The 22,585-nt window shown below is 38.4% G+C and overlaps 1 protein-coding gene across 1 annotated transcript in view; it reads left to right on the top strand.

Annotated features, from left to right (window-relative positions):
• The first annotated feature begins 8,130 nt into the window (after positions 1 to 8,130).
• Positions 8,131 to 22,585, top strand: part of slc8a1a (solute carrier family 8 member 1a) — a 50,285-nt gene continuing 35,830 nt past the window's right edge. Inside the window, 2 exon segments of the mRNA XM_051911971.1 lie at positions 8,131 to 8,311; positions 14,755 to 16,612. Coding sequence (XP_051767931.1) covers positions 14,793 to 16,612 — 1,820 coding nt within the window. The 5' untranslated portion in view covers positions 8,131 to 8,311; positions 14,755 to 14,792.

The following is a 22,585-nucleotide window of genomic DNA, read 5'->3' as shown; positions in this document are numbered from 1 at the left end:
CAGTTGCTACATTCTTAAAAAAAAGTTTCTTTATTGGTATCAGTGGTTCTTAATTAACCTTTTAAATCTATTGTATCTTTCCTACGGAGCCCATTTTATTGTCCACTGGGTGAACACAAGCTGCACAATTTGAGGTATTATTCAATAATGTTTGCCTTAGCAAAGATAATCATAGATAAGTTATGACAGTAAACAAACCCAGTAACCAGAGTAATGAAGTGTAGAGTCTGTGTATTTTGTTGTGTCTTTCTGTTCCTTAAAGCATGTGGTGTATCTGTTTTTGTCTTTAAACTGACGTTCTTGCTTTTCTAGAACTGGTTTAACCTGTTCTTAATCGGTTCGGTGTATTAATAAGTAAGAGGACACAGGGAGTGTGAATTCACACACGTCTGAAACAGGCCCTGTAAGGTGATGTCTGGGAACTGTATCAAAATATTTAATTCATGCGGTCAGGACAGGTGGGGAAAAGACTCCAAGAGTCCAGGTGCATTATACTATGACATGATTACTTCTATGTATACCGAGATCCCAAAAGCCACACTTAAAAATGTATGAATGCCATTGCATTAGATAATAAAATAGTCATGTCATTTAAGATAGAGCACAAGCACAAACTAAAGTTTTTTTTTTTTTTTTTTTTATAATAATATTAATAAATTAGTTATATTTCATGTTTTTTTAAGTGGCTCAAATGGATAGTTCACTGAAAATGAAAGTCATTTGAATTTGGAACAACATAAGGGTGAGTTTTCCCTCATGTTGTTCCAAACTCAAATTTTTTTATTTGTCCGTGAAAGAACATGTTAGTTAAAAATGATTGTATAGTGTCTGTTTACTCTCACTGTATGAAAGAAAGAAAGAAAGAAAGAAAGAAAGAAAAGGTTTGAAACAACATGGTTAGTAAATAATAAATGATTTTTTTTGGGTGCAGAATCCCTCTTCATATCTAAATGTAAATGTAACTCAACTTGTTAACAACTTGATCTTGCATTGTAAATCACATTTTATTATTATTTTATAAAATAATATTTTTGCCCTGGAAAGGTTTAACCACAGTGTAAAAACTAAAGGTGCCTCAAATATCCTGTTGGGTAGCTACTCAAGGAACTTTAAGTGCCTCAAAACATTTTTTCCGATAATAGGTTTACTGGTGGAACCATTGACAGTTCTTGAAGAAACTTATGGGATCCTTTAAGCACTTTGTATGAGGTTCTGTAATCACCTTTTCATTACCATAAGATCCCAAAGTGCTTTGGAGCTAGTGGAACTCAAAATCTATGGGTTAGGCCTATTGTAAGTTCTGTAACAATTTAAGTGGTTCCTGGAAGATCTCTTTTGTGAAAGCCAGCTGGAGGAACCCGAAAGTTCTCTGAGGCCACAATAAGATGTAGACAGGCTACAGCATTGTACATTTACTAGTATTAATAATAATAATATTGTCATTATTATACTTAAAGTATACTAGTTATGCATCTAGCACATTTATAGAGTAGGCCTAATTTAAAACCTAAACAATAGCAGTAAGAGGATGATGAAGCAGGAGGAGGAGAAAAGTTTTGCGGTCACGAAACTGCTGCTATACCTCCGCCATGTCATCGCTTATTGATCCTCGTGCAGAAAAAGCTCTGCTCATCTTAGGATTTGAAAGTTACGGGTCATCCTCTTCTTTCGGCTCTCCGTTTTAAGGTTTGTAATCTCGGCAATTACACAGTATACTCACTATTTGTTCAAACACATATAAACGCATAATTTATTATACATTCAATGTTTTACGGTGTTTACCATTCATTTATTGCACAGTATGGCCAGATTTGGCCGTTTTAGCCACGATGCTAACGAATCTAATGAACGTTGTGCTACAAATTCAACTTAATGACTATATTAGTCTTGATGAGTTTTTAGTCATTCAGTGTGTTGTACAACTGCGTTTTTGTATAAATTGTAGGCCTATTGTTTGACTGTGTACTTATGTAAGAAGACTTATAAAACACATGAGTTGTGGACTCATATAATATAATACTTTTTTTTTCTTCTTTTGGTCATTTTTAGAGCTCAACAGAATACTTATCCATTTTACTTAAATTGTTGCATTGAATTGAACTAGTATACCATATAGTATGCTGAAACAAGTTTGAACATTTACCAAGAAAGAGGAAAAAAGAAGCCTGGCAAAAAAACAAAGCTGCTGCACCTTTTTACTTTCTTGACTGATTGCATTTTATGTTGCAACAGGGTAAAGGTGCGGTGACATTTGTGAAATTTCAGTGAAATTTTGTGGGTCTGTTGTCCTTTGTCAACGACGTAGCGACATAATGTATGAAGCACAGCTCACTTTGAAGCAGCTTTCTGTTGGTCAGTGCGTCGAGTTTGAGTGACCAACTTGGACCCATACTGAAATTTTCTGACCTCACACAAAATTCCTTATTGTATGGATTCCTATTGAAATGACTGGAATTCACCTGGAAAATTTGTGGAACAACGGTAAATGTGAATCACTTTCAGCTCTTATGCAATGGTGATGTTGACAAATATATGCACAAGAGCATATCTTGTGGTAAAGTAAATGAACAAAGAAAAAAATAGCTTTGAAAGGCGTGAGTGTCCCTGTAATCTCATGGATACTTCAGAGCCTGATTCTCAGTCACCCAGCCCTTGACGTTTTGAAACCAAGGTTAAAAATAGTTGATCTAGTGGAGCTTCAACTAGGATAAGACTCAAGATGTGTCCCCAGCTTTAATCAGACATGTGGACATTTTCTGGCTGGTACATTAGTAGATGGTGGGAATATTTTTTAATCAGAGGAACACCGTCCGTTCATTTTACCTCAACACTAACAGGAAAGAATGCAATGCTGGACGTCAAAAACCACATTCATGTTTTTGTCAGAAATCTCTTTTTAGTGTGTTCAGACGAAAGAAATCGAGATGTAACAAACTGTCTCTGACTCACCTCAGTATTGGTTGGCAAGAAACTCGTGTTTTCAGCCTTAGGGGCGCTTCTATCTCTACAAGAGTCATTCCGGTTTTATTAAAAAACATAATCTAGCGTCAGTACAGGACTTTTTAATTATATCTTTTGGAAGAAGACTTTGCCTTTAGATGTAAATAAAATGCTGATTTTGGATGGGGTTTTTGTTGTTGTTGTTTTTGCTAAAAAGTGATTATTATGACCTTCAGGTCATTAAATTGTATGTGGTCTGATTGAAGATACACATAGCTATGGACCTTTTTACAGATTCAGAGGATGAAAACATCCCATTTTTTTTAATGAAAAAAATTACATTTCTGTTCTATGTTCTGTTCAAACAAAGCATCTAATTCTGATTTAACATGTCTGGTTGAGTCTCAGGGACTCAGAGTCCATTTTATACAGTATACTGCATACTTAAAAGCTCTGAAACCAAACCACTTTATATTGAAATGCCCACCAAGGCTGTATTAATTTGATCAAAATTACAGTAAAAACAGTAATATTGTGAAACATTAGTACGAACTGAAAAACTGTTTTCTATTGCATTATATTTTAAAATGCCATTTATTGCTGAGATGGTTTAGTATATTTCTTAAAATGTATTTTTATTAAACATAGGAAATGTTTCATTTCCCAGTCTACAATGTAAAACTCAAAAGGGCCTCAGAGTGCACTGTGTCTCCCTCTATAGCTCTGAGCACCAAACGCAACGAGTGATAAGGAGATACTTTTGATGTTGAGATGTAGGAGGGTTCATGTGTAAGTGGAGGAGTGTTCATGCAAGAAATATTAAAATGTGCACCTTTCCTCTGCTTTAAGAGCAGGAAGAGGATGGGCTAATAAAAATGAAAGCCAACCCAACGAATGACCATTGGTTGAGCAAAGTGTAAACAAATTGAAAGAGATTGTATAAGTTTTGAGTGAAATTGTTAGATGATCAGCTGGCATCTCGGGTTTGTTGCTTGAAACAATTAAGTCTATTCTTTTGACACCTGGAACTCCTGACTTGAGAAATTTCTTCAGAGACTAAGATTTACTTCTGCCACCACAAGCCACCACTGGTGAAGAACTGAAATCTTCTACACTCGTCTTGTGAGAAGTAAGAGGGACATAAAAGAGATTATGACATATAAGTGACCCATTACCTTACATTAGACAAGCCACCATTTGGAAATATTACAATACTTATTGTCTATTTTCCCTCTGTTTTTAACCAATCTTTTCCCTTTGAAGCTCTAGGCCCCTCTATCATCTCAGAGGCAAAAGAAAAAAATACAAAGAAAAATGACACCATATTTGCCACAGATTTGGTTCATATGTAACAGGATTTTATCTATGCTTCATTACAAGTTTAAGGATGGAAGTTCACTTATGTAACACAAACGTCATATAAGGACACTTTAACTGGAACAGAAGATGTTTGGATGAGAGATAAAAAAAAAAAAAAGTAGTCCGTGTTTGTGACAATCATTGCCGTCCTATATGCCGGTGATGATCGTGTCTGCCACTGACTACAGGAAGGATAATACTTAATCTAACAAACTTCAAAGTTATTTAATGACTCATAAGAGGATGATTCATTACTGCTGTTTTCAGAATACTTGAAGAAAGATCCCATTATCAAATTTTTTAAGGGTGCTGACAGCTGAGTTAATCTCAGATTAGGGTCTATGGTTGCTGGTGTCATACAAGCTAAATCATATGACTTTGCAAGCCAGTCACTTCATATGTTCTTATACTTGAGACTGCGTAGGATATGGCATAGCAGGACTGGGCATCATGAATCATCATAATATGCAGTAAATAAAGCACTGGGTAACTTCAGTCAGTTTGAAATGGACCTGGGACTGGGCTACGCTTCTGGAAAACAGTCATATATCTCACATGACTACAGATCTATGGATAAATCATGTCAAACAGAAAAACACCAATGACAAGGAGAATGTGTCATCTGCTGGCAGAGCATAATCTGATTATGTGGTATCAATGTTACGAAAGATGAGAATAAAGACTATAATTACAACAAGGATGAACTCATCAAAGCTCATATTACATCCTATAAACAAAGAGAAGACATCTTGTAACTTACAAGCCGTCTTTTTGTTTTTTGTAGTATGTAATATGAGCGTCGATAAGTTCTTCTTGGCACATACAGCTCTGTCACGTTTTTCTGTTTTTCTGTTCATGTTTGAGTCTTGTAATTAGCTTTCATTGTGCTCAGCTCATGTTTGCCTGTGTTCCCATTACTTTGACCCAGTGTGTTTCATTGATTGATCCATTTCACCTGGTGTTTCCTCGTTAGTTCTCATGTGTTTGATTCTGTTACCTGTGTCCAGTGCTGCCAATTTAGCAATTTGTTGCTAGATTTAGTGACTTCCCCGCCCCTTTTGAGACTTTTTTCAAAAGCCTAGCGACAAATCTAACAACTTCTTGGACAAACCTTATCTAGACTCAGCCTGTGTGTGTTTTTCTAGGCAGGCCTCAACGTAGAGACCAGAGCGTGCAACATTTAAGGAGTACATGGACTGGGTACTCCTCTGCAATGGTTCCCCTTTTACCATCAGCAAGAGCGAGAAGAAAATCAGCGTGCCTGCCAAGTCTGAGTTCTTCACGTCCTGCCTGCCAAGCCAGATCCTGTTCATGTCATGGCCACCATTCCAGAGTCTCGTCCCATCATGGCTGCCATTCCAGAGTCATGTTCCGTAATGGCCGCCATGCCTGAGCCTGTTCTCGTGAGAGGATTTCCTGAGCCTGTTTCTTTGAGAATTTCCTAAGCCTGTTTTCATGAGAGAATTTCCTAAATCCGTTCCTATGAAAGAAGTTTCCAAGCACATTCCCGTGAAAGAAATCCCAGAGCCTGTTCCTGCCCTTGAGTCGGTAAATGAAGTGCTGACCATTATGGCCACAGCCGTGTTGTGTGTGTGGGCTACACATACATGGGCTCCAGCCCCTGACTATCATCCCAGAGAGGGCTCCAGTCCCCGTCTCAAGTCCAGAGAGGGCTCTAGTCCCCATCCTGAGTCCAAAGAGGACTCCAGTCCCCATCCAGAGTCCAGAGATGACTCCAGCCCAAAAGCCCGTTCCAGAGTCTGCTCCAGCCCAAGAGCCCGCTCCAGTCCACAACCCGATAGATCCTCCCAAGAAAACTTTGACGGGGTGCTATATGTCCTCAGCCGTAGAGGCCAAGTCAAGCCCCCAGGTCAAGGCCATGGAGGCCAATCCTCCCAGGACCCCTGAACTGCCGGCTCCGTTCTGGCCCCCTGAACTGCCTGCACTGCCATGGCCACCTAAATTGCCGGCACCACCATGGTCTCCTGTACTGCCGGTGCCCCCTGGTGGCTGCCTGTTCACCTGAAGCTGCCCCTTGTCAGCCTCCAGGTCATCCACCCTCCCACCTGTTGATGTATTACGGGTAGAGGACACGCCTTCCAGGGGGGTGGGGTACTGTCACGTTTTATGTTTTTCTATTCATGTTTGAGTCTTGTAATTAGATTTCATTGTGTTTAGCTCATGTTTGCCTGTGTTCCCATTACTTTGACCCAGGTTCCCAGTGTTTCATTGATTGATCTTTTTCACCTGCTGTCTCGTTAGTTCTCATGTTTGATTCTGTTATCCCTGTCACCTCTGTCTTGTTAATCATCCCATTTCCTCTGTTTGCTGACTTTTTAAGCCATGTGTTTCAGTCTGTTCTTGGTCAGTTTCTCCATTGGATTATGTTGGTTGTTCTGTTCCTAAGCCTAGTTCCTGTTCCCTGTTTCTGTATTTGTGAAGATTTTGAGTTTGTTTAATAAAAGACTGCTGCACTTAGATCCGTTTTTTTCCTCTGAAAAAAAAAAACATTTTATACAAAATTAAATACAAAACTGATTCCAATAAGGTCAATGTTCAGAGTAAAATGAAGTTGTTTTAAAGTTTTTTCCAAAATGTAAAAAAAAAAAAAGTTACTTTACCTTTTGCAAATTGCATTTTTTATACAATTTCTTTAAACATGTCATTGGTCATGTTGTCCTTTATTGTCAAAATGTAAATAAATATTCAAATTCAAAGCGTCAGCAAGTCGTGATAAAATTAGCAACAGAGTGCTTACCTAAGTGCATTTTATCACTTGATTGTGATAAAGAGCAGGAATAACATTAAAGACACTGACAAATTCAAAACCAGAAAGTATGAAGTAGAATAGATGGTTTTCCTGTATTTGTCACATACTGAAATGTAGCCATTGCTCCGTTGATGTTTATAGGATGTTGCATTTTAGCCAAACACGGTCATGATTCATGTGCTTGCAAGTCCATGTGCTTTTTATTTGCCCTTCTCATAGAGCACAGTTAGACAGATGTCAAAACGCAACACGTCTAAAGTGGCCAAAAGTGTTATATCACTTTGCCCTCATATAACTAAACTCATGCCTCGGCATGTTGATTGTAAATGCACTGATTTGGAGGCAGGATGTATATACTGATACCAAATGTAGCGATGGTAATAATGACTTTTGCAGGAAGCCCAGCTCTGTCTCATATCATATCATTTGACTCTCGCCTCCAGTATGTGAGCTTAATCTGGTCTAGGATGTAAGCAGGGTTATTATAGTTAACTAACTAAAACCACACACACACACAAAAAAACTTTAATTACTTATTTCAGCTATAGTTGACAAGCAACATTTCTCATTTTTATTTAGTTTAACTTGAACCAAACTAAAATAAAAATGAATTAAAACTATAAAGACATTTTAAAAACAAAACTAAAAATGTCAAAAAAAGTGACTAAAACAAAATAAAAAAAATAAAAACTAATCAAAAATATTAATAAAACCCTACAGTATAAAAGTATCTCAATGATACTAAAATAACACTGGATATAAGCCAGCTTCTCTAAACCTTTCAGGATGTCTCATGGGATCAGAAGATGTCACGACTGGGGTCCTGGGAACTGTGGAAAATCACCAGGAGTGCTTTTTACGTCCTCGGCAGCCTTCTTTGCAAACACACACACACTCGCTCACAGACACATACAGTATGCCCACACGCACAGGGGGAGAAGAAAGCTACCTGCCAGCAGAGCCCCTTTATCTTGCACGTGTCTGTTAACGACAAGAAGCTGGCAGATAGGAGAGCTTCACAGACAGGGTAACAAGTGACAGGCTCCGAGCACAGCCTTGTATGGAAGTGGCTGAGGGAGAGGAGAACGATAAGCAACAACCCAGCTATGCTGTCCATGTTTAGAGGCGCTCACTGGGCCCACCAGGCCAGAAACAATGCCTGTTTCTGTTAAATTTAGACAGGTTATCGGCCACCGCTCCTCTCCCTAGACAGTCTCTCACAGCACCACAGGGAATACGGAGGTGAGTCCATATAGGATTGATTGCTTCAGGGATCTCTAGGTAGGCAGAGTTGCATTAAAAGCCATTATTTTATTGGATGAATGACTGTTAAGGTGACATCATTTGCATTAATTAATAACTTTCTCTATTTTGGCATCAGTTGCAGTGGGATCATAATGGTTTTTGATTGTTGCTGTGTGAAATGTGCTAAATTAGCAAATTTCTGACTGCTTATGCTATGTCATTAAGTAAACAACTGTTTTAACAGCAAAAAAGGAAGCAGACACATTTTATAAAGCTAATAATATTATTTACTTGTAGAAAGAATTATTTAAAAAAAAAAAAAAAAACTTAATTTCCCCTTATTACTTGGAATCAGAGTTCAAATTAACGGTCGCCAAGTGCTAAATGAGAGTAAAATCTGGCTTTTTGTAAATAAAATGTTACTTGCCAGCTGGCTGATAATTTTGTTTGGAACTGGAATATAATGCGTGGTTTGAATCGAATTATAAAACGATAATCTGATGCTCGCTAATGTAAATCAGGTGTCTTTTAACAAGTTTTAGTTCAGTGGAAAATTTACCGTCAGAGGTTTATCAAAGATGCCTAAAGAAAAGTTGTTTCTCCAGAACTCCATGAAGCGACACATGTTGATTATTCCTCACATTAACCTTCAAAAACAAAAATATGAGGAATAGAATCTGAAGAGATGGTATAGTTTTACCAAGAAATGGAAATTGTAACCAGTATTGTAACCTTGCTGGCATTGTTTTTATATACTTATCCACAGTCTCTGTTGTTACTGACTTCCAAATAGTTTCTAGTTGTTCGCAAAGACTTATTTTTGATGAAACTTTTGTGTGATCTATCTTTGAATCCATTAAATCCCAACAATAATTATATTTTAGCATTAGAAACCCTTTTGTGACTAAAGAGCTTACACATACTGATGTGGATTAACCATTACAGAAACATAAAAATGATTTTCGTAATCACCAGTACTGTTAGTTTAAGGCAGATGTTGCACAAACCTTACATTAGGTGGTGGTCTAATAAATTATATATATATATATATACAGCTGATACATTTTCTCATTATTGGCACCATTGTGGCAAAAAAACATTCATCATTCCTTTTTTAATCTGCTTGGAAGTTATATTAATTTAGTGGTGACAATGTGATTCGAACTTCATTCGAGCCGACTTTGCATTTAAGGTTCTGCGAGTTGCTTAGCCAAGGCAAACAGAGGAAAATTGAGTGAGAAAGGAAAAAACAGCAAGATGCATCATCATCCAAGCTGATGTATAGATTCAAGGAATTTCTACTAAAACTTACTCTCAGACTTGCAGCCCAGTAAATTGCTACAGCTCATACATGCCAGTTCTGACCTCATGTCAATGAGGTGAGAGAATTGGGAACAGTCTAGCTCTTCCATGACATAACTACAGCACATTGACTGACTGCCCATGAGCAAGTGACAACATGCTGTTGCTTATTTATTTATTGTTTTACGGTGGAAAGGTTTTGTTTACCAGGTCAGGCATAAGAGACAGGCATGTCTGTGGAACTGCAAGCACAAATAGTCATCGTAGAGAGAGAATAACACACCTCACTGAGTCAACGGTGAGCTCACTCCATCTCAAGGCCTCCCCTCTTCGTCTCACAGCACAGCTGTGGAGCAATGCGAGGTGAAAGCTGGCCACAACAGCAAAAGCCTCAAGATGTAAAGTTCACGGCAATCTGCATTCGGACATTTTGTGTTTGCTTCTGCATAAGGACACATTTTGAGATGTGCTGAGGCTGAAAGACCATGTGAAATGCAGAGTAATCATTTTATTGGCATCTTTCTGTACCCAATACATGTAATGAATTGTTCTTATGTACTTCTTAAAGGGTTAGTTCACCCAAAAATGAAAATTCTTTCATTAATTACTCACCCTCATATTGTTCCAAACCTGTAAGACTTTCGTTCATCTTTGGAACAAAAATGAAGATCTTTTTGCTGAAATCTGAGAGCTTTCTGTCCCTTCATAGACATCTACGCAACTGAAGCTTTGGATGATGCAGAATATTACTTTTTTCTTTGCATTTACCCAATACTTAATCATAAGTCAACCCACAAAACCAATTACACAGATTGCACCATGTACGAGTATGCAAGACAACCTCTATAGTGTACACATGGATATATTTGCATCTGCATTGTTTCTGTCTAGGGAGCCATCGGCAAGGCACAATAAGAAACATGATTCAAATTAATGGAGGCCCTTCAGGTCATATTGGTCTAACGCAGGGAGACACATCACGACAGGGATCACGTCACTGGCAAATGTGACCTGGCATGGCATAACACTGACTCAAGATAGGACACAAAAGTGTCTTTTCCGCAGTAGCAGTTAAGTGACGAACACAGACAGGGAGCTGAATGGTGCAGCTCAATACTGACAGATTTCTGTTGAATGTTAACGGCACATGCATCCTAAAATAAATACTGCAGCATAGAAAATCTTACAAAATCACTGATGATAAATATGATCAGCCAAATGCATATTGTATTATTTATATATAATAATAAAATGATTTATATACTAAAATTATAATACTAAGATAACCTAATATATCTGTCACTTTGTGATTTGATGTTAAACTTTACTTGATTTTTAAAATAATCTTTAGGCCTACTTTTGTTCTCCTCCATTTTCTATACTAATTTTTATTTTATTTTTTTGAGAAACAATGTATGGGACTGCTGAATGAATTAAAGCATTGTAAAATGTGTTAAAATGAGCTGAGAGAGCTACAGTCTATCAATTGTGGTAGCAAGTAGGCTATAGTAGCCTACATCAAGCTAAACTAAATTAAACTGAGAAGTGTTGCTTTGGCAGCTAGCTGATTTTTAAATATATGCTAATATATTTAAATATTATTATTGGTATTATTTCAATAAACGCTTATTATATTTCAAGTAATAAAAACGTTTAATGGTTGTAGTTTAGTTAACCCTGATAGTCCTTTACACAAGTGCTGAGAGTGCTGATAGTAGCCTACTGGATACAACCATAGATGAGTACAATAACACTGTGATGTTTCAAGTTTGTTGTATCACTACGTGACATGTTCATGGCTTCGGAGCCAATACAGAGTGAACCCGGAGCAGAGAGTGGAGCGAGGAAGCTGTTGTTTTGAAAGTCGAAACATCAGCGTTTTCTCACAAGAACGGAATGGGATTTTGTTTGCAGCGCGTAGCGGCTTTTGGAAAATCATTGTGTCCACGGTTTCTCTAGAGAATTAACGCAGATTATCGCTGCTTCACTACCATAGTAGCCTACGATACATCGTTTAACAAATCAACTAGCTAGTCAAGACTGTTTCCCGAAACCGTATTGTCGTAAACCTGTCGTTCACGTTGGTGAATGACGTCACACGGGTGGTGAGTAATAACAAAGACTATAGAATAACACAAGACATGTCACTCATATTGTTTTGAATGGGAGAAAGTGTAACGCGCAATATGGCGGAATAAGTCCCGCCTTCAAAATAAGAGCCAATCGCCAACTGGTAAAGTCATCGCATCACTGCAGCAGACGTTAGAAGCACCGGTTTCTATAGAAACAGTCAGACGCGCGCCTCTGAAATGAGACACAAAAGACGCGCATTTAGGTCTGCGCATGTGCATTAGCTTGATCCAGCCTAAAAAATACAGTTTTTTTTATCATGATTCAAGTGTTTGGAAAAAAATTTATGAGACAGATGTTGTCAGATTTCATTGGTGATTTCAAATATGAAATTTAATCCAAAGCTTGGCAAACAGTTTTGGAGAATTTGATGTTTCCCCATTCAAAGAGATAGGAGTTGCACTTGCATGCCCGAGAGGCGTATCAAAGATGGCCGCCGAGTGAAATGACTTGTCTTAAAGGGACTTTGGTAATAAACTTCTTTAAATGAATCAGTTTGAGATCGAATTAGCTAATGCTAGATTTTTTTTTTTTTTTTGCTATAAATTACGGACAATGTATCTGAGGACTAATTCTCATTTTTCTCAGTTCTTTTGCTTTATTTACAGATTCAATCATAGGCTTATTCTTACGTACCAGAGCACGTACGCATATGCGCACTCTTCAAAAACGGTGCTTTAAAACTCTTGACAAACTACAATATGTAAATGACATTTGTATATATTCAAAATAAAAGATATACATTGTACTTAATGTCAGCTTGCTTATTTTGCTCAAGATAACGATTTATTAAGTCCACATGTCATAAAAACAATAAACTATGCTTCTAACCACAGCTCGAGTGCTGTCGTTCCAACCACACAAGTTTGTGATGCAGTTCGCGAATGTTCGTTTGAACTATGGTTTCGGGAATCACCAAATCGTTGAACTATGTTAGTAACAACGGAACTTGCGATGTTAGATGGCTAACGATGCTTTTGGGAAACGCACCCTAGAACGCCTTAGCAACCGCCTTCAACGCCTTAGCGACCACCTATCATAGCTACCTTAGCAACCGGATGGCAATGCCCTGCAACCACCTTTGCACTGTTGATCTAAAAAAAAAAAAAAAAAAGTGAATTATACTTTTTATCACATAAAATGATGTTTTTTAATTATTAAGCATATCATTTTTTTTACCTTTTATTTAACGTTTATTTAATTTGATATGTAATGAATTATCAGTATGATATTTAATATTTAAATAGGCCTATGTTAATCAACTAGAATGTAAAATATGCCAAAGGTAAACATGCTGAAAATCACATCAAGGGGACAGATGCTGCTTAATGGAAAATGTAATTTCTTACTTATCTTTTATCATAGAGTATCGAGTTGTGTGTGTTCTCTCAGTTCAGTGTTATCAGCTCGTGGGGGTCTGGCACAAAGCCACCGCACTATCCAGCCATCCGAACACGGTCTCCCCTCCTCCGGTCAGAAATGCGAATCCGTACGGAAATCGGAAAATATGCTTGCAGCACTTAGGAAAAGTAGCCTACAACTCTCCGCCGCACACTCTGCCTGTGCAGCTCCAAATGAATCGCGTGTCTCACACACAGCTCTCGTTACCGTTATGATTCAACTGCTGGAGGATGAGAGTGAACGGTCGCGGTACTTTGCAAATAAGCGCTGCCGGTAAACGGTCCGGTTGACTGAGGTTGTTTGGCCGGAATCTCCGAGCGTAACTACCACAGCTGTATCTACATGTGGCGGTCTTCACATCACCACAGCATTTCGCTTTAAAAGGTACACCTTAATGTATTTAGACTTCACTATGTTTCAGACTGTCTGCAGGTGTATGTAAATATGTGTTTTTTTTACCATAGGTTATAGTATTATGGGTGAAAAGGGAGAATGTAAATTCATAGTAATTCGTTTTTTCTTTAGATTAATCATCTTTGAAATGCAAATGTCTAGAGCGTTAAGTTCAAACGCAGTTAATTATATGTTTTGCACATCTTTCTTCTCTATTAACTAAAGCTCTTTCTGCAGTCTATCGTTCATTTATGACATGTAAACCTTTTTGTTATTTACTTACTGAAAAAATAACCAGCCTATGGTATTCTGGTTTGAGATGGTCCCATATCCTGGCCAAGCTGGTGTTTAGGTGGTTTATCTGGTCAGCAAGCTGGTCTACCAGTCTGGGTGACTAAGTTTAAGACCAACATATCATCTTAAGCTGGATTAAGCTGTTTTTTTTTTCAGTAGGGTTATAATAAGATAAAGATTAATTTGCATATAATTAAAACTATTAAATTGATTAATGTGTTTCTATTTGATGCAAAACAGCTGTTGTATATATGTGTGTATTGTTTGAATGATTCTGGTGTACAACATATCTGCTTGTCTACACCATCATCAAAGCTTAAACCAGGTCATCAACTATAAAATAAATAAATTGATTTATTAACAGACACTTTTTTTCTTACTACTCTATTTTAAATTAAACACTTTCACACAAGGAAGAGTACTGAATATCATCACAGGCCACAGGTTATCTCAGCTGCACCGATTTAGTAATAAAGCACCACTGTGAACGTGTTATTGGTTTTATAAAGACAGGTGTGTAGTATATTGAGTGCTTCAATTTTTCAGACAAAAATTTACCAATTATTTTGTATTTTTCTTCTCCACCAAAGAAATTGGTTAGATCAATGGTTTTCCCCATTCTGAGCGAACATGAAGTGAGAGAAAACACTGATGTTCTGACTTTAAAACTCGCTTCAGGCAAACTCCGCTGACACTCAGCAACGCTCACATACTCAGGTCTGGGATGTCATGAAGCATGTATACAAATGGTGAAACTTCCCAGTGCTGTTACTGTAAACTGTAAATATCAGCGCTCTCGGATCGTTGCTCGGCCAATCAAATTTGAGCATCAGAACTAACTGTTGTTTAGTATCTTGAATTCTGGTCAAACATCTTGCTGTTTTATCATTCTTAACTCCGCACTTTTTCTTCCCTCACAGGCTACGGGAGAGCAGGAACAAAATACCTCACTGGGAACATGGGCCAATCTGGGACTTCATACTATTTTTCTCTTGCTCTGAACCTCAGCATCTTCCTCTTAGTTTTCTCCTATGAGCTTATGCCAGCCACAGCAGGCAGCTCTAAATCGAGCTTAGATGTAGATACATCTCCTAACGAAACTTCTTCACATGAGACATGTGGAGGTAGTTTTGAGTGCAAAGAGGGAGTGATCTTGCCAATGTGGATGCCGGAGAACCCGTCTTTTGGGGATAAATTGGCCAGAGCCACTGTGTACTTTGTTGGTTTGTTCTACATGTTCCTGGGGGTATCCATCATTGCAGACCGCTTTATGGCTTCCATTGAGGTCATCACATCCCAGGAGAAAGAGATAACCATCAAGAAGCCAAATGGAGAAACCACAACCACTACTGTTCGTATTTGGAATGAAACAGTCTCGAATCTAACTCTCATGGCTCTGGGTTCATCAGCACCAGAGATTCTGCTTTCCGTGGTTGAAGTGTGTGGACACAACTTTGACGCAGGCGAGCTGGGCCCAAACACCATTGTTGGAAGTGCAGCTTTTAATATGTTTGTCATCATCGGTCTCTGTGTTTCTGTGATACCAGATGGAGAGCATCGGAAGGTCAAGCACCTGCGGGTGTTTTTTGTCACCGCCACTTGGAGTATCTTTGCATATACGTGGCTTTATCTGATCTTGGCGGTGATTTCCCCAGGTATCGTGGAAGTCTGGGAGGGACTGCTTACTCTCTTCTTCTTTCCAATTTGTGTTCTTTTTGCTTGGGTTGCAGACCGCAGGCTTCTATTCTACAAGTATGTGTACAAACGTTACAGAGTCGGAAAACAAAGGGGGATGATCATCGAGACCGAAGGTGAGCCAGAGCTCCAGTCAAAGGCGGATATCGAAATGGACGGCGGGATGCTTAACTCTCACGGCGAGGAGTTCTTAGACGGAACGGTGGATGTTGAAGATAAAGACATGGATGAGGATGAGGCCAGGAGAGAAATGGCTAGGATATTGAAGGAGCTGAAACAGAAACATCCGGAAAAAGAGATGGAGCAGCTGGTTGAGCTCGCGAACTACCACGTCCTCAGCCAACAGCAGAAGAGTCGTGCGTTCTATCGCTGCCAGGCCACTAGACTTATGACCGGTGCGGGTAATATACTAAAAAAACATGCCGCAGACCAAGCCAGAAAAGCACTTGGCATCCATGAACTTCGCTCGGAAGTCTCAGATAATGATCTTTCCTCCAAGATCTTCTTTGACCCTGGCACATATCAGTGTCTTGAGAACTGTGGAACTGTGGCTTTGAATGTGGTACGACGCGGCGGCGACTTAACTAGCACTGTGTCGGTGGAGTACCGCACTGAGGACGGCACTGCCAATGCAGGCTCTGATTACCAGTTCACAGAGGGTGTTATAGTCTTCAAACCAGGTGAAACCGAAAAGGAGATAAGAGTGGACATCATTGACGATGACATTTTTGAAGAAGACGAACACTTCCTGGTTCATCTCAGCAACGTCAAGGTCATATCTGAAGGAACCGACAATGGGAACCCAGGCGCCAATCATGTGGACACATTAGCTGGCCTTGGCCTTCCTTCAACAGCTACTGTGACTATCTTTGATGATGACCATGCTGGCATCTTCACATTTGAGGAACCAATGGTTCATGTCAGTGAAAGCATTGGTATGATGGAGGTGAAGGTGGCACGTACCTCTGGAGCCCGTGGAGTAGTGGTAATCCCCTATAAAACAATTGAAGGCACAGCAAAAGGTGGAGGAGAGGACTTTGAAGATACCCATGGTGTCTTGGAGTTCCAGAACGATGAGATTTCGTAAGTGCTTTTTTTTCTTTTAACTATTCAGTTTTAGAATGTGTTGCATTGTGGTGCAAAATGACAAACTATATCATGGATGGCAGATTCTTATTTCACGATTCAAAGGGGAAGCGACATAATCTTGTATAGTTGAAAACCCTAGTTAGTGTTCAACAATAAGCATGGCCCACTTGCCTTGAGTCAGTTTTGGGCCAGGTGACTGAACTGTCATTTGTCCTTTTGGGTTAGCGCTATCTCTTACATTTTATTCCAAAGTTAAACATTTGGTTTTCTGTGACGATATAGTTGTAAAGTCTGCTTGTCAGGTTTTTAAACATGTCAGTTAGCTAAATTATCTAGCTGGCTGATGGTAATTTTTTTGCTGCCTTAGCGTTTCCTGTGTTATTATAGAATTTCAGGCTATTATTAAAAATTTCCTTTGTAAAGAAAATGTAACATTTTTTGGCCTGTCCAGGCATGCTGAAAAAATCTTTACTGTTGAGCCCTAAATAGTGTAATCAAAAATGATAAATTCATCAGTCTCCAAGCCATCCAGATGATTTTATCTCCTCAATCTTTGTTCTTTATTTCCCACAATATGTTTCCCCCTTTGATGTATCTGTTTGCTGTAAGGTTTTTTTTCTGGCTCATTTTTCTTTGCAGCCCTCCTGGTGCTTTATTTTCACCCTCTCATTTCCCCACTAGCTTTGCTCTCTCTTATGTTTCCATTTTGCTCAGTTTATTTCAGAATCTCACATTATAGTTTTTTATATAGCGGCTGCTCCCAGATCTCACAGTACTCCTTAACCCGTGGCTTTGACATTGTTGTACCCACTGCATACGACAAAAGTGTGATTTAAGGAAGTGCAGTGAAATGGTCAGATTTACTGTATATCATTATTTTATCGATAAGTCATTGCAGTAGCATGCATTTTTGTAGCTAATGTCCTTAAAGTGGCATGAAAACTGTAAGAGTAAGAGATACTTTTATTACTAGAGGTGATTAAGTTCCTTTGACACACAATAAAGGCTTTGACAAATGTGGTCCTTGAAGTCTGAACTGAATGAAAAAGCATCTGGTTTGGAGTGAATGAGCTAAGTAGAAGCTTTCCACAAGTCGGATCTGCTTAATCTGTGTAGAGACATGCCACAGAATGTCTTGGAGTTCCAGAACTGCTCATTTGGGTGACTAATTACATTTCCATAACCGTTGCAATGCTCAGCTTGAGCTTGAGCTCCATTGCTAGGGTTTCTGGCAGAGAACAGGCTCTCCTCACCAATCTCCTCCTCTTCTGACACTTCTGGCACTCATCCTCAGATCATTTATTGGTATGATCACATACTTGACAAGGTGGCCTGAACCCCAGATATTTTCCATGACAGGGAGGATATAATGATAACAGATTTACTCAGTCAAAGATAAACAGCTCTGAATTTGCTCCAAGATCTTGAAATGGAAAAGCTCCCTTACTTGTGCTTATTTTAAGCTGATTAATGGGAAGACATGCACAAATGTAAACAGAGGTAAACGCATTGCTTTGAAGTAAGCAACCTACACCACGCTGATCTGGCTATGCCTACAGATGAAACTCCATATATGGGCATCTCGACTCTGGACACTGGATCCTATTCGGAGACAACTGGATGATTTTATATGGTCCTACTTCAAATCAGTGTCCTTCACTCGTAATTTAGATGGAATCAACTGTTTGGATTCCTTTGCAAAAGGAAAGTCTGGCAATAAAATAGGTGATTTGTTTTTAGAGGTTGAAGGATTAGTTCACTTCAGAATTAAAATTTCCTGATAATTTACTCACCCCCATGTCATCCAAGATGTTTATGTCTTACTTTCTTCAGTTGAAAAGAAAATGAGGTTTTTGAGGAAAACATTCCAGGATTTTTCTACATATAGTGGACTTCAGCAGTTACCAACGGGTTGAAGGTCCAAATTGGAGTTTCAATGCAGCTTTAAAGGGCGCTCCACGAACCCAGCTGAGGAATAAGGGCGGTAGGGCGAAAAACGCATTACCTAATGCGTGGTGCATCGCAGAGCTAGTGCAAGACGAGCATTTGTGGTTAAAAAGTATATATTTTTTAGTTTTTTTTTTTTTAGAAAATGACCGATCGTTTTGCTAGATAAGACCCTTATTCGTCAGCTGGGATCACGTAGAGCCCTTTGAACCTGCATTAAAAACTGCAATTTGGACTTTAAACCTGTTGGTAACTGTTGAAGTCCACTATATGGCGAAAAATCCTAGAATGTTTTCCTCAAAAATCTTAATTTCTTTTCGACATGAAGAAAGAAATACATAAACATCTTGGATGACATGGGGGTGAGTAAATTATCAGGAAATTGTAATTCTGAACTGTACAAATCCTTTAAAACAGGTCAGATGAAAAACGATTATTATAGATTTGGCACTAAGGATGTCAATAAAGAAGTGAGATGAATGAGATATCTCAGTGGTGGTAGTCAGTTTATTTGTGTACACTGAAGTAGCCTTTTCTTCACTTACTTGCTTTGATTATTATTAGAGTAAATCTATAACTGACCTCTAATCACATGGGCACAAACTGGTCTTAAAAACCCTAGAATTTAGCACTATAAACACTAGTTTGAATTTGGATCCCTGTTATTGATGTGTTAGCATTGAGTGTTTCATCCTGATGGGGGGCTGTCAAAGACACGAGCAATCCGTCTGTGTCCTCTTAGGGTTTTGTCATGCAGAGTAATGAATATAATGTTTATCATTAGCAAGTTTTAAATGTTAATCTTCCTGCACTTTAGGGCTATATCCTTATTTATTAGCAGTGAGGATTTTTTTTTTACATTTTCCTCAATACGCAGAGTAACCAGCATGAATAAGGGTATTGCCAATGAGCTTGTTAAAAAAGAAAGAATGAAATTTAGACTTGGGAAAAAAGGGGTAGACAATGTTTATCTTGGCTTTTGCAAAACTGGACTTCACATAAACACTGTACATGGAGGGGACAAAATCTCTAGAGGGGAGGGAATTTCCATCAATACTAGTTGGAAAATTCCGTATATGTACATTTGGGTAGTCTCTTGAAATTTTCAGAAAAACACTATAATTATTTTGTAACAGCTCAAGGCTGTTACAAAGACGGGTATGATATTTCTGTGATATCTGTCAGGTAATAAGGATTTTTTAAGTGTGGCCTTCACTGAAAACGCTTCCAGCATCTTTAGTCTAATTAATTTAACAGTCAAATGTTTAGTTAGGGTCGACACTGCGACATGACCTTTGTTATAAGGACACACTATGTCCACATGCACAGTTGCCATAGTTCTTGCCTCTGCCTACGGCTAATTAGATGACTTGTTCAGTGGTCATGTGACAGACAGTGACCCTCGGGCAGTGCATCTCATATGAGCACTTTAAAACAAAGACATGTGGGTGCAACTGATGAGTTGAGGAAAACGGAAGTAGAAAGAGGTTGTTGTTGTTTCAGATCTATTACACTAAAAAAAAAAAAAAAATAGTTTAAATAATTTAATTAATTGAGAAGACCTTTTTCATGCAATTAAATTAAGCCTTGTAGACAATATTTATTTTTTACTAATTACTTATTATAAATTTTCTAGTCTTGTACAAATTTAAATTAATTTTGCTGACTAGATGCAATGAAAATGACCTATAATGCTCATCTGATGAAGTTACTTTACTTCAACAAAGTATTAAAATTTTACTATATTTTACTGCATAATATCATAATTCATTTTAGTACTTTACTTTATTACTTTAATATAAATAATTAGCTAGATGCAATGAAAATGACAAGATCAGATAATGCTGCTCTGATAATATCATTATTCATCTTAGTACTCTCCCCCCCCCCCACCCCCCGTTATACAACAATAAATTCTGTAAATTATTTTCCGGCATAAGTTTGTGTTTCTGTAGGTAAACATCCAGTTTTTACAAATTCAAATTGATTGCATGTCATTGCAATTGTGTTGCATTAGCTCATTTTTAGTTAACTAAACTGAACAAGGAGCAGAATCCTTTTTTTAGACTTGGTTTCTCTCTGTTTATTGGTCAAGAACTATGTCCTGATTCTGCAAGAGAAGGAAAGATGCTCCGGGGTTTATCGTTGTGTTTTTGGAGCGTGTTTTTCCCCCCTAGTCGAGGAGGAGAAGGCACACTTCTGTCGCTAGAGTCTTCTGCCAGCTCAGAGCTGCCCAGACAAACAGGCTGTCAGTTGATTTCATGTGACTCGTTGCACAAGGCAAAGATAGAGTCAGCAGCAGTGCACCATTAAATCGCTGCTCCCATCTCTGCTGGGAATATTAATCACATTAGGTAGCCCCTCTTGGCCAGTTATTATCTTATGATTATCTATGACTAATTCAGATTATTTCCAGATATTTCCGTGCCTGCCGAAAGCTTGTGGATTTGTGTTGTACATGTGTTTCCCAGTTTTTTCATTAGGAGATCAGCCTTTTTTTCTGAAATATCTTGATGATAGGTTTACAATAACGTCTTTTAAATATGTCTGTGGGGAAGTACAGTAGAGGTCAGGTTGTGTAGCTTTGCATAACGTGATATTCATGGCATTAATGCATTAATTGTTTAAGACACCATACTGGCGAGAATGTTCTTCCTCTTAAGGGAGGTCATGAAAATTTTATTAAATATGGAAAATGTGCTTTTTTTTCGGTTTGATGACATGAATCAGCAGTTGGCTCACAGAGAGCCAGCCACCATCAGAATAACCCTCGGTGTCCCTTAAAGGCGAGTTTGTTCTTAAAGAATCTTGGTCTCTTAGTATTACTTCTGCCTGTTTAGTTTATTCATTCATGATGCAAACTGTACACATTGAGTGATGGAGATTGTTTAGAGGTTGAAGTATGACCCTGTCTTTGAAAAATGGGAATTTTATTTTATTTTATTTCTGCTTATTTTATTAATTTTTCTGCAATATCTACCCAGAATTCACTACAAAAATGCACACAATTCATATACAATTTGTAATTAACAGTAGACGGCTTGCAGCCAGGCTGATATATATCACTCTATCACTGTTCCCCTTCACGTAAAATAACAAATATGGTGTTTAAATTTGGAGCTGTGGAAAATCTCTGCAAAACTTCATGCTGAGGAGTGGAAGAGAATGTGAACAGTTATTTGGCCCACATTCATTCAGCTATGTTGTTGTCGACATAGAAAAAGTTTTGGGTCTGAAAACGATTTTCCTGACAGGTTATGGTTCAATTATTCTTTGTCAGACCAGCTTTCAACTAGAAAAATGACTGCAAGAAGTTCCATACATGCTTTCAACCTGCTCTCCCTCCCTCTCTCTCTCTTTCTTCAGTCTCTCTCTTCTGTTACTGTAAGGTTCTCCTCTTTTTGCCCCATGCTTATTTTGAACACTTGCATAAACGCTATGATGTATTTTCCATGACTTCAGTCTAACGGCAACACGAGGGCAGGCAGGAAGATGGGAAATATCCTCCTACAAACCATGGAAAAATGGATCACAATGACAGACAGCAATGTTTTTCTTGCTTGTTTTACTGTAGAGAGGAGAAACTGTCTAAAATTAAATATATGTGGAAGGAGAGGAGAACTCCGATCTGCCGTAACCTTTATTGCATTGCGTGCAGAGGCCGGGATCTGCTCTCTGGCTCTGAGATATGTCCTAGAAGCTTCACACGGCAAATCAAACGGCACCCACACAGTGTTGGGGAGTAACGTACTAAAAGTAGCGATGCTAATGTAGCGAACTACGTTTTCATTAGTGTGACAGTAGCTCTGCTGTTTTTAAATCAGTGTAGCTTTGCCAGTAACAAGGTCCTTTTTCCAGTGAGTTGTGTAGTTTTATGAAATGCAACATCGTTGGTTTTAATGTCACATTGTATTGCGTACAGATTTATAGCCAAGTGAACTGAGGCAAATGCATCCCTCTCATGTAGTTTTCCTTTCAGGGTATTATGTTCTTTAAATTAAGTATTTGTTTAAAGAGATT

Source organism: Ctenopharyngodon idella, chromosome 11 (assembly GCF_019924925.1).
Source record: "Ctenopharyngodon idella isolate HZGC_01 chromosome 11, HZGC01, whole genome shotgun sequence".
Taxonomy (NCBI): Eukaryota; Metazoa; Chordata; class Actinopteri; order Cypriniformes; family Xenocyprididae; genus Ctenopharyngodon; species Ctenopharyngodon idella.
The sequence above is the reverse complement of the archived record's forward strand: the minus strand, read 5'-3'. Positions and strand labels throughout refer to the sequence as shown.